This window comes from Dinoponera quadriceps, unplaced genomic scaffold (assembly GCF_001313825.1).
Source record: "Dinoponera quadriceps isolate SergipeBrazil2010 unplaced genomic scaffold, ASM131382v1 scaffold1070, whole genome shotgun sequence".
In the NCBI taxonomy this organism is placed as follows: domain Eukaryota; kingdom Metazoa; phylum Arthropoda; class Insecta; order Hymenoptera; family Formicidae; genus Dinoponera; species Dinoponera quadriceps.
Window position 1 is genome coordinate 522,936 of NW_014555341.1, and position 13,297 is coordinate 536,232.

The 13,297-nt window shown below is 34.3% G+C and overlaps 2 protein-coding genes across 12 annotated transcripts; one reads left to right on the top strand and one right to left on the bottom strand.

The window, feature by feature from the left end:
- Positions 1-7: 7 nt before the first annotated feature.
- LOC106743928 (vesicle-trafficking protein SEC22b-B) lies at positions 8-4,091 on the bottom strand. Of its 2 annotated transcripts, XM_014618270.1 has the most exons (6): positions 4,003-4,091; positions 1,770-1,873; positions 1,395-1,504; positions 1,149-1,309; positions 911-1,057; positions 8-823 (listed from the first exon to the last, which is right to left on the bottom strand). In XM_014618270.1, the coding sequence occupies exons 2-6, from the start codon at positions 1,842-1,844 to the stop codon at positions 675-677; spliced, it is 642 nt and encodes a 213-aa protein (XP_014473756.1). In that variant the 5' UTR covers positions 1,845-1,873; positions 4,003-4,091; the 3' UTR covers positions 8-674. The 2 variants fall into 2 exon arrangements, with proteins under 2 accessions (XP_014473756.1, XP_014473755.1); XM_014618269.1 differs by lacking the exon at positions 4,003-4,091 and having other exon boundaries at positions 1,770-2,230.
- On the top strand, positions 2,787-13,012 carry LOC106743926 (cyclic AMP-responsive element-binding protein 1). Of its 10 annotated transcripts, none has more exons than XM_014618258.1 (8): positions 2,787-4,059; positions 5,036-5,248; positions 5,846-5,995; positions 6,202-6,328; positions 9,631-9,720; positions 10,389-10,532; positions 10,966-11,035; positions 11,251-13,012. In XM_014618258.1, exons 2-8 carry the CDS (start codon positions 5,057-5,059, stop codon positions 11,393-11,395), a joined length of 918 nt encoding a protein of 305 aa, XP_014473744.1. In that variant the 5' UTR covers positions 2,787-4,059; positions 5,036-5,056; the 3' UTR covers positions 11,396-13,012. The 10 variants fall into 10 exon arrangements, with proteins under 10 accessions (XP_014473744.1, XP_014473747.1, XP_014473748.1 ...); XM_014618261.1 differs by having other exon boundaries at positions 2,926-4,059; positions 10,975-11,035; XM_014618264.1 differs by having other exon boundaries at positions 2,935-4,059; positions 5,036-5,149.
- The last annotated feature ends 285 nt before the right edge of the window (positions 13,013-13,297 follow it).

Consider the following 13,297-nt stretch of genomic DNA (forward strand, 5'->3'; position numbering starts at 1 on the left):
TATATATATATATATATATATATATATATATGTATATATGCTGTGTGACTTGAATAAATATGTAGGAATGAATGAAATACTACGTTAAATTTTCTCTTTTGGCGAGAATTGGTATATTTTTTTTCTTTTTAGCATTTGAATAGTTTATCAAAATCAATGGTTTGATAGCAATTTAATATCCTAAGTAAATTACAAAAATAAACGTATATATTACACAAATAATTCGCTATACAGTACATTTCAAAAATTCTTACATTATAATATCGTTTTGTCTTTTTGTTATAAGAACACTAAAACGACTCAACAAAACCAAAACGTAAAATCGTATATCTATTCATTCCTATATTATATAACAAGACTTGTTGGATTTAGTGTCATTGTACAGCGTTAAAAAAAGGGTTGAATGTTTTTACTAAAATTACATACCATATTTCATATAGTTTCGGTATAGATCACGTTTTAGATACATTGGTAGAATTCCTAAAATTTCTGTTTTTAAATGTAAGGGTAGAAATTTTCACTTCACTTTTTCTCCCACAAATCAATGTAGACAAACATTAAAATGATAAATATTTCATAATTATAGCCAAGATAAATAAGCGAAATATATTCTGTCCTTGAAAATGGAATACTCTTGATGCATAATTGATTTTGTTTTCACTTGAGTTAATTAACTAAAGAATAAAGAAATATAAAAGGAAGACCAGAAATGCAATGAGCCCCGCGACAGCTTTAACATACATTGATTTGCTATTTAGATGTCTCGCGTCTTTCTTGTATTTCTGAGACAGCATAGATAGATTTTGTGTTTTTGTATCCAGTTCTGAAAAGTGCAGTTAACAAATATTAACATATGTAAATACATACACATTCCTTCTTCACGCAAAGAAGATAGATTGTGGAACATTACCTGAAAGTACAGTACCCCTTTGTAAGACGTCATCGATATTTTGTACCATAATTCTTTGCACATCCTGCAGTTGGCTATTAAGTGTGTTCAGATTCCTGCGGGACCTACTGTCTGAGAAGACTTTTTTGGCTTTCTGGATATATGTATCTATATATAACAAGTGAATGATATTAAATAGATATATATATATATATATATTTGGTAATACATTATGCCGACTATATTACCCATAACCTACCAAATTCAATAAAAGTATAAGGCCTGGTTACTGTATTTACACGTTTGCCATACTGTGCATGAAATTCCTGCGCAATATCTTCCAGATAACTATAAGCTATGCGTGTACTATAATTCCTCTCACATAATACCAGGTAACAGACTCCGTTTTCAATTAAGTAGCTATAGATATATAGAATATGAAATATCAAACATGTGTAATTTAGATATTGGTGTGCATTAAGTATATTCAGCAATGATTACTCACTGAAAAAGATATGGTCCAGTTTCTAAGGTACATCTTGTTGGAGATTGCGGAGCTAGCTTCCTGAATAACATCTTCGCTTGATTCTGATACTCCAAGATACTTCTGCCACTCTGTGAACAGAATGGTTTATAACTTATAATTATATTTGTTGCTGATTCACTGCAAAAGGAGCAAACTATTCTAATTCTTTCTTTTTATGTATCAAATAAATTTCAGGATATTCCATTTGTTTTATCATCGAGAATGAAACTAAAGTCTCGTTGAGAACTTCGCACATGTAAATTCTCGCTCTTTTTAACGAGAATTAGTCGCAATGACGAGGTGCAATGCCTATAACATTAGAGTGACATTTCATCATCATAACAAATTTCTAACCTGTTCGTTCTCCTGCATGGTGGCTGCCAGCGGGAGACCATCAGATATCCTCGCGATCATCGTCAGAAGGACCATTTTGGCAGGAGTTCACCGTCGATCACTGTCTAAAACGATACAGAAGAAAAAAGAGAAACGTGTCAACTGCTGTCGCGCTGTTACGCGATCTCAGACAGGTTTCAACGTCGACAGGCCATTTGCGCAAAACTGATCACAGATGTGGCTGCTAATCGGCCGCGCGTCCACTCTCGATATACCACGTGTCGATTTTGACGATACTGAGCACCTATTTTAAGCGGGATCTACATTGAGAATTTACGGCGTAAGCTTTAAAAAATTGACCAATCACAGCTGAATGTGAGGAAATATTCAATTGTGACTAGCAATTTTTTAAGGTTTAGAGCTTAAATTCTCATTGCAGACTCAGTTTAAGTTCTGGTCTACAATAGGTGTTTTAAGCTTTAAGCCTCAAGAAATTGACCAATCACAGTCGAATATGAGGAGAATAATACTCGTCTCATTCGAACTTATCGAACCAGTTCAACAGTATAGCTAAAAAGAACAGATCAAATGCTAATGCTACACTAATACCATTCGTAGAGCTTGCATCGCTTTCGCGCCATTGGTTACGAACAGCATTAGTAGTGTTTGCGTTTATAGCGCTAACAGTATCTCCTCCTTAAACGCACCTTAAAAATTGGCCAACTTTCCTTTAGTAACCGTGGTTGTCTGTGTTGAAACCGTAAATTTTGTAATAGCCTCCCGCACACAGAACGTGAAAACGCTTACCACACGTCAAGAAGGACGCGATAGCCAATCAACGTGCCGCTTTTCCATGAGAACTAAAAATTTGTTACAGAAGGCATAACTCGTAGTAACGACGTAAGACTGTATTCTGAACTTTCTTTTATCAATAAAAAGTGCTTTAACCGTTTGAGTGCTGAGTTTTTTTCTTATATGGGTTAAATTTGCTGATCCTAATTTGTACTGAAAGTATGAAAAAATAGTACGATGGGAAAAAATTTTAGGTTATATATTAAAAGATCGATATATCGACTTTCAGCACTCAAACGGTTAAATATGACTCCTAAACCAAGCAGATGGTTCCTAAGATATTTTTAGAGACGTTTTTATCGATAAAAGAGAGTTCAGAATACTATTACTATTATACAGTTTCAAATAACAAAACGATAAAGTAATGGGGCGCGGTCCAGCAAGCGTTACAAATACTTCGAAACGTTTGTCCTTCTTCATCTATCTTTTGAATCCGAATTAAGGAAGACAAACAAGGAAAAATGCTTTGAAGTATTTGTTACGCTTGTTGGACTACTACACGTATATGCGTGAAGAATGGCAACGAAATTTTTCTTGCGTGCCATTTCGTTATTATGTGCTTTATTATGCAACTGTGCACTTGTGACATATTTATTAAACCTAAAGTTAGACGCAAAGATTAGCTTGGAATTTTATATATGGAATATATTTTTTACTCCTTTTTCATAATTGTGAAACCGTGTGTTTTCCTACATAAACAAGCCTTATTTCACATGTCTTTTACGACTATTTATTGACTGCCAGGAAGAGAAAGGAGAGTTTTCGTCCATTTTCACAAGTGTCTTTAAGCGATCTCAAATACTGTTTCATTCAAATATCTCTTTATTTGCAAATGACATGCAATATTTCTCAACGTGTCATTTCTCGCCTATGATATCATGAATGCAATATAACCACGGTCGAAAAAGCAATAAAAAACCATTCTGTCTGTGACTAATGACAAGTCGTTGTATAATAAGAGAGTAAACAAATGATAATTTTGATAAGGATTAATGGCATAAAATATTATTTCAAAATTATAAGTCAAACATTCTGCTAAGGGCCTTTGAATAGTGAGCGAGCGAGTAAGAGAGAGAGAGAGTGTGTTGTAGACAGAGAACGATAATGAAAAAGGAAAGAAAGGAACGTGATGCAAAAATATCGTCGTCATTGCTCATAATCGGAGCCCGCTTGATCACATACGATCGTATGTAGGAATATAGAAGAGATTAGATTATGAGGGTTCGGAGGGAGAGAGAAGGAGGAAGGGAGAGAGAAGGAGAGCCAGCAGCAGCGGCAGCTAGCGACTACGACGGCGACGACAACGAGCGACGTCTGCCATCTTGATCGTGACGCGCAACTCAGAGGTCGCGGGTTCCACCAGTGACGAAGCCACTGGAGTTTTGACGTGGCTGCTACGTACTTGCCCGTCTGCCCACTCCTATTGCAGCAAACTTGGTGACGAGAAATACGTAACCGGGTAAGTACCCCAGCTGGAGAATAATAACAAGGCGGCAGGCATGGACCAGCGCTCGCTCTCTCTCGCACACTACGATACCGCTCGCGGCGAACCGTTCGTTGTAGACGAAGAGTGGAACGTTTTCCGCCGTTTTCTATCGTAGTACCCGTGCGCGACGATCCGCATTTACGTCTGCTGTGCGACACGGATGCTGCGAAATATGGCGCCTCGACGAGAAACGCGCACGTAATCCCCCTTCGCTTCGTTGATTGACGCGAGGGGGTTACGCGACATTCGCCGTTTGACGTACTAAGGTACGTCCAGGGTACGGACATCCGCGAGACGCGCGCGCGGTCCCGCGCTCCCCCAGGGGTACACACGTCTGATCGTAGGGGTTCACTCGCGTTCACCCCCTGAGATTCGCCGCGGCTCTCGCTTAGAACGGAGAGTATCTCGAGAGTGTTTATTGTTCCACCCGTGTTATTTTTAGATCCGCTTATGTAAATGACGCAGTAACAGTCGTCGGATTTTCCGTTATTGGCGGGAAGTTCGAATTGTGTTCGGTCTTCTTCTACCGCGTTTCTTTCCGTAAAGACGACTGTCACGGAGGATTCTGCGAAGAAAGAAGAGAAAAAAGAACATGTGCGAGCATTTACATTGTGGCTTGTTTCCTTCCCCCATTGCTTGTATCGAATAAAAAAATAACGTTACCAGATAATTTTTTAATCCAAACTCATATCGTGTGCAATCGAGAGCATGCAGCTACATGCATTTTGACTTGATTATTTTCCAATTCCACCACTATATCCAATTGATTGAGAATGTAACAATATATATTTGTTTTCTGATTATGTTATTGTATAAATATTGTATTTATTTCTATGATTTACATTGAATACAATTAGGTTTTTCTATTTTAAGGAAATTTTATACTAGATTATGCAAAGAGAAGCTTTTTATATTAATCATGTAAGTTAAAATATGTTTTATATTACAGAGCTCGCGAGGTAGCCGGGCTATGGAAAGTATGGTCGAGGAAAATGGGTCAGCAGTCGATCCATTGTCCCAGAGTTCCCAAGGCGGCGATGCTGCGCCAGCAATTGCTACATCGGTACAATCTCTCGATAGAACACATCAGCAGCAAACTCACCACCTGGTAGCTTCTACCAGCATTGTGCAACTTACACTACCTTCGTCAGGAACAACACAGGTATACAGGAGGTTCTCCTGTGTATCTATGTCCAATAATTTTCTTTCTTTTCATTTCGGAGCATGCATACAATCATTTGTTTATCTTCCAATTATGATTATTTCTGTAACATAAGCAATTTAGGTGTCTGATCTTGCATAATGCTGGTTGCGTCTCAGGAATATAATATTTCTTTAAGATGTGATTTTTTTATTCTCTTTCTCTCTTTCTCTTTTATATTGTAGGATTTTTAAGAAATGTTTCTTGTTAATATAACGTATTGCAAAAGGTGCACCTTGTGCGTAAACATATTGAAATTTTGCTACAATTTCTATTTAGACATATATACACATACATGTGTGCATGCGCACATGCACTAAGAGAAAAGAGAGGAATTGTATATATTTATATATGACATGTGCATTATTCCTTTTTATTATAGCACGAATTGATACATTCATGGATATTCTCTTGTGTAGCGTTATATGATTATACGCTTTTTGTCTGTATGCTTAAGGAATAATGATCATGTATATGTATATATATGTATATATACATAATTTTAAAATGTATAAAGTAATCTTTTGTGATTAATTTAACATTTATATCCTTGTATAGGTACAATCGGTCATACAGCCCAATCAACAGTCTGTAATACAAACGGCTACAAACATACAACCTGTTGCTATCTCTAAAGGAAATGTTATTCTGGTTAGCAAACCTAATTCTGTTATACAAACTGCACAAGGCAATCTACAGACCCTTCAAGTAAGATTTGTGCTACAATACAGATATATCACAATATTCTACTTTCTGAGATAATACTTGTTACAATGATATAAAACAAATATTAATATAATTATAATATAATACAGCAATTATATGTTTACACTTATATATGCGCGATATATGGACACACACATACACACATATATATGCATATTTAAAATTTAAACATCTTGCTTTCTTTCAAGGTGGTAGAAACCGGTAGTGATGACAGTTTCTCAGACGAAGAATCACCTAAAAAGAGAAGAGACATTCTTACCAGAAGACCATCTTATAGAAAAATTCTTAATGACTTGGGCGGTGGAGAAATTACAGGTAAGGTGCATTCTTAGAAATTCTATCTTGAAACTAGCACGTAGATATTTTATGTCGTGCGCTATAGAAATTTATACAATAGCAAAGGTGTAATTGTCTGCTAGGTTGTCGCATAAACGTAAAATATTATCATCCGTACAATTCACTTAAGGAATAGCTATGAATGCAAGTTGCAATTGGAGTATCTCAAAGGTAAATGCTTGCGATCTAATACGATTTCGTGCGAGATGTTTAAGTGCATGTCAGTTCATACAAATAAATAACTTGAATATATGAGTAAACCGATAGTAGACCGATGAATACAAAATATAGTAACTTCCATATGTCTATTTAAGCTTTAAAATTGTATTAAAAAAATTAACTATAAGATTAATTTTATTAGATTTTACTGATTCTCATATCACTCATGTTATTTCTTTTTTTTTAATTATTATGTTTTGATATATATTAATGTAGAGTTCGCGCCATAAGCGTATATATATGTGTATGTATACAGAGCGTTAACAAATTATATCGATAAACTTTTAAGAAAAATAGAGGACTTTAAAATAAACATTTTTTATTAATACTGTTTTTCTCTACGACATTTTATTTTCTCGTCTATGACATCATAAGCCAATATGGTTGCGGCGAGATAGTCAAGCCTTAATGGGAAAATTTGACTTATCTATAGTTTATTTATATCGTATTAAAACAAATCGTCGTAAAAAAGTAGAATTAACAAAAAAATGTCGATTTTGAAGTCTTCTATTTTCCTTCAAAATTTGACGGTCTAATTTTCTGATATTCTATATGTTATTTTTGGAGTTATCAGTTGACAAATTTCAGGTATCACCGGCATTAGCGTTATCTAAGATGTACTATCCAAGATGGAGGTTATTTGATTGAATTTTTACATCTTTTGCGTGTATGTATACATGCATGCGTGTATATGTGTACGTATATATGTATCATGCAAAGATCAGGATCCTATGTTTCGTTACTTCCACAGTATTTTAGAACTCCAAACTCTCTCTGTCGTTTATATGGTCAGTTACAACAAAATTACAACACTTTTTTTCGGAACACATCTTATATCCAACAGAAGAATTTAGTTTGTAGATAATTCTCAGAAGATATGCATTTTCCTATTACGAGATGCGTTACAAAAGTCATCGGAAAAAAGTGTGGCTACCGTTTCGTGACTGAGAATGATCTTTGTGTGTTTTAGTTGAGCAAGCGTTCAGATTGTTGACTTCCTACGATTTCACAGTAACGCCCCCAATGTTCATAATAATTATTCAGTACATTTCGTATTCGCTGCGGAAATAATGAGCAATTAGGTCTTGATCTCTGCGAGATATACGTATATACACACATACGCGTGCATAAGAAGTATAAATCCGACCAAGCAAGTATAACTTCGTGTGATACATTTTGGATAACGCTAATGTCGGTGGTATCTGAAATTTGTCAACCAATGACTCGAAGAGTATTTAACAAAATTTTTTAAAGTTTTACTATAACGTTTTGAAGACATCTTCACATCAACTACAAGAATATATAATAAAAAAAAATAGCGGTTTCCATTTTGAATTCAAGTTAACTTTGATCTGATATTGGCAATATCATCCAAAGATCAGACAGATACCGTCATTAAATGCGTCTGATTAAACTTGACAACTTTTGTAAGATTATTTAAAAAATGCATTACGAGATATTTAACTGTTCCGGGACGTTTTCACTATTTTGTGTGTGTATATAGTATATATATCATGTGAAAAGCATACAAGATATTTCATATCTTGTACTGAAAAATATTTCGAAAAGTATTCACTTTTCGACGATCTTACTTTAATATTTTTATACGCAGAATGAAGAGAGGTATCGATTTGTATTAAAAAAAAAGACTATATAATTCCATTAAAAATAAATGAAGTTGATCTTGAAATGACTTTGAATTATTGATTATATAAACAAAGTTAAAGTCTCGTCAAAATATAATGGGTGTTTTTCTCTATCTCTGTTTTTGAAGAAAAAAATATGGTGGACTTTATCAGATTCACCTTATATATGTATATATCGTTAATAAAATAAAAAGTATACTGTATATAAGTATTTTATGTGCTATACAACTCTCTAGAATTTTTTTTACTTTCGATTGCAAGTAACTGAAAACTCTTTTACGACACAATTTGCATTTTAATGCATTATTCTTTATATACTTGTATTATATATACAAGAAAAGTATGCCATACCAAGCCCAATACAATATGATATAACAAAGGTAAACTACTAAGTTTTAAAATAAATCCGAGGTTGAGATTTATTTATTGAGATTTTATAACAAAAACTTACGCGGATATATAATGCTCCTTTTGACCACTACCTCAACGATATATTAACAAACAATGAATTCAAAAATAAAGTTTTATCGGAGGTAAAAGGTAAAAATTTCAGACGGTAAAGAAAATAAGGTAAAAGTAGCGAAAGTAACTACTGGCCCAGATTAAAAAGAGAAATAATTTCCGAAGACACACCGTCCGGGCACATACACTCGTTTTCAACGTGATATATTGTGTTTCAACAAGTTACAATCAATATAGGAAATGTTCATACAAAGTATATATATATATAAAAAGTATTTATATACACGTTAGACTGTACGTTATCTACATAACATTCTCCTCCCCGTTGATTTTATCGTTCGATATATTCTATATCTTACTGCAGCTTGTAACTCGCGAAAATAGAAGATACTGATAAAATAATTGCATAAAATATGTGTGCATTATTTTAACAGGATGTACTTCGCGTTAATTCTACATATTAGTTCAAGCTGTCTGTGTAAATTATCATTACGAAGTTTCTACCTGTGTATCTATCTGAGAATTTAGTCGTTTCTAATTAATGTTTAAAAACTAATTGTTTCTGATAAGTATTTCTAAATATCGTAATTCCCTATTTCCTTTTTGTATGAGCTGACTGCACAGTTTAACGATAGGTGTACGTCTATAATCAGCAGCCAGAAAGGAAATAGTTGAACTAATTATCATCATATAGATAAAACGGACTCTCATTTAGTTCTTTTCGTTTGACTCACTATAACTGAAACTTTCTGGGTGCCGACACTTGCATATACGTAGAATTGATTGTGTGATACGGGTGTTGTTTACTAGAGTAAAGTTTGACAGAAAAAATGCAGAGGTAATGAAATAAGTAATATAAATATGTTATACGTAGAGTGACGCACACACACGTTAGCTAATACCGGTCAACGAACTGATTGTAATAGAGGTTTGGGGGTTGATTCGGTGTTACAGACGGTCGTTTGCCCCCCTTAGAATCATCTTCCGAGTGTGATTCTAACGTGGACAGTGAAGTGTCTTCCCATTCGCTCCATTACCAAACAGGTTGGTTACTTTATCTTCTTTTACCGTATTTTTTCCGATTGTACAGTTCCGATGGAGTTTGTCCGTATGTACGCAGCTTTTTACATACCATTGTATATCGAAAGAGACGATGTTAGAGGAATAGCATTTAATTTAAGAAAAGACATTCGAGATTCACATTCACAAATGTCTTCCATCCCTGTGTGTATTGCCTAACTTTTGATCTCACCTTCTTTCACGACACTCGCTTGGTGTGGCATTCTTGTTTATATAGGATAAATATCAATACTCGTTATTCGGCGCATTTCTTCATACATGCAGCGAAAAACAGCTGATATCCTAGGAAGAATGCAAGACGAATATTATGCGAAGATTCGAGTATACATACATACATACATACACATAGCTGCATTCGATTTGAACGTTTACGCGCTATAAGTGTCATTCTATCTTTATTGTCTATTATATGCCAAAGGGAGATGGAATGATACAGCAGTTACAGCGTTTGAGTACCCAAAGAGAACGCAGCTATAATATTACTATATCGTAATTTCATTACGAACAACGACATACTTTCTTCAGTGCATTCGTATAGCGCACGGCGTATCGTTAGTCAGAAATTGACGAACAATTTTTTTCCTTTACATACGATAAAATGTCAGATATTTTCGATATGATTTGTTTTGCAGTCATTCCCGCCGGTACTATTCAAATTGCGACCCAAGGGGAGGGAGTTCCGGGGCTTCATACGTTAACTATGAGCAATGCGGCGACACCAACTGGAGCTATAGTGCAGTATGCACAGGGTCAAGACACTCAATTTTTTGTGCCAGGTGTGCTTTCGCATCATTTCCGAAACTATTAAAAAGCTACGTTTCATTCCTGTTTTGATTCCTGTTTTGATTCCTGTTTTGATTCCTGTTTCTATCAAATCGTCATATATTATCGAAAGGATACAAAAGTATGGGTTAGTTTAATTAATACAAGAAAATAACACGATGTGTTGCCATAATAAAGTAATAACGGCATACATGTTAATTTTATTGTATGTGTAATAGTAACATAAATGATTTTCTGAATTCTTTTATAAATTATATTTAATAATGCGGTTTTGTAACACGCTTTTTCTAAACTGTACATTCATAAAAAAACACGGTAACTATTTTCTATCAAGTATAGTGAAATAAATCGCTCGGTAGAGAACCGTGAGAATTTGTGACATACAACATAAAAATTTGGAAAGTGCAGTCTCTCGCAATGTTCCAGCTTATACAGGTCACGGGGTTGTAGTGGAAGATGCTGCGCGAAAGAGAGAACTGAGGTTGCTCAAAAACAGGTAAGAGATAAAAATAGAATTTATTGTATATATACAACACATTTATACATACATAGTGGAATTAGTATAAAAAATAATATAAAGAGGCTCAGGTATCTGAGAAATATTTTCTATCCAAAGAAAGAGAAAATGAAGGAGTCAGTGTTATGTTATGTGCATTAGAAAAATTATATCTTGATATGAAATAACTTCACCTCTGTTTTTAATGTTTACAGGGAAGCGGCGCGTGAATGTAGAAGAAAGAAGAAAGAATATATAAAGTGCTTAGAAAATCGTGTTGCTGTATTGGAGAACAGAAATCAGACGCTAATCGACGAACTGAAATCGTTAAAGGAACTATATCAGCAGAAAACCGACTGAGATTGGTGTTTAAAGTCTGCAAAAACAGTGCATCAAAACTATTATTCAGTCGAAAAACCTGTACATGTCTTGTTTGTGTACATTATCCTGAATGTTGCTATAGGGGTAAGCGATGGTGATGTACATGCATTCTTATAGATAAGCGTTTCTCTGTAATATACTGTATTTAAGTAACGAATACGAAGGCTTGTGAAACGTGCTGTTACTAAAGCGGGAAGCCAAAGGTATATGAGACACGGAGGCAGCAAACACGTAGGCAATATTTGGGAATATCAGTCTATATTTTGGATAAATCTAGCAATTAGTTAGCGCATATATGGCGCAGGTATATTGTAAAGTTATTTGTATACTACGGTAGTCTTGAATTTTATGTTGCGGATTCTACTTTTTTTTTTATGTTTTATAGATATCGATATAGTGTTCGATTAGACTGAAATCAATACTTTGACGTAACAAGTATAAAGATCTTTAGAAAAAAGAAACCAAAAATAGAACAAGCAGATAAAGTCTTACGAAGAAATAATGTTTTTTGTCGGGGAAATATAATTTAAGGCTACTATCGTGTCCAAATATTTCTGCAATATATCATGCGTAATTCGAAAAACATATTTTGACTTCAGCCTCGAACATTTAGATCGCATTAATAACTTAATTAATGTATAATATCGTGTTTGTTTAGTGTCACCGTCCGCCATTTATACATAGTTCGTTACTAAAGTAATGAGACTGATCTTTTAATTGCGAAATTCGATCGCGAACCGAAAAAGTTAAAATCATCTATACATTCGAAAATATATATTCACAAAAATTATTATTACACTAGCAGCTATGTATGCTCATTTGAGATAAATGAAAAATTAAAGTGCCAGACAGAATACTGTGTGCAATTTGAATCACTCAAAATGTGCCACAGATAATCCTAAAATAAATAAAAGTATATTTCTTGAAATATGGATAGAAGTGGTATGTTGAAATGAAAGAATTGCAAGTAGTAATAGACATGTCCAAGCCAGTATAAGTGCAACAGTAAGTAATTGTATCTGTCAACCAATTGGAAACAACTGGAAATATACCTGAACCGTGTTTTTTTTAGTAGTCAGTCTCGTTATTTTGTGACAGACAATGTATGTCTTGGTTTCACAAAGAAAAAAAAATTGAAAAGCATGCAATGCAACGCGTCTCTGATGAAGATAATTCGCTTTTGAATAAACTCGCTTTAAAATTTAATATTCTCAGTGGAAAAAATCTTGGCATTGTACGTAGAAAATTGTAAAGATAGTTATGTGATAACGACATTCGAGTTGTACAAGGAAAGAGAAAAAAGGATGCATCTTTCCCATTTCAATAATGCCTGCATCGCTTGTCCGTTTGCTGTATAAATGCGCGTATCAGGTATTACTACGTCGCTTTGTAAAATGAGTAAAAGGATTAATTTACGTCTCGTCAGAATGCCTCGTTCATTCAACGCTGGACAACACAACTTGTAAAATATTGAATGTAATATAAATCAGGAGTGCCTTGAAGATTTCTGTACACTTGTGGTATACATATACATATATATGGATGCAAAAAAGAAAGAAGAAACGCGCAAACGTATGCATATGTATGTATATACGTATTGATGGAAATTATATGTAATAAATATGGGTAGAGATATGCATACATTATATATATATATACATATACACACATACATATTTTTAAACTATATTATTAATATAGTTTTATGTACTTGACACACGCAACTTTACGAGAATTGTATTATTTTTTTGGGAACTTGCGTTTCCATGTAATCTCATTGTCGAATGGAAACTAATTACTGATGCGTAATCAGATTTTCGCGTAATGTATTGTGAATAACATGCGTGATTCTACCACGAGGAAATAACGTTAAAAACTCCA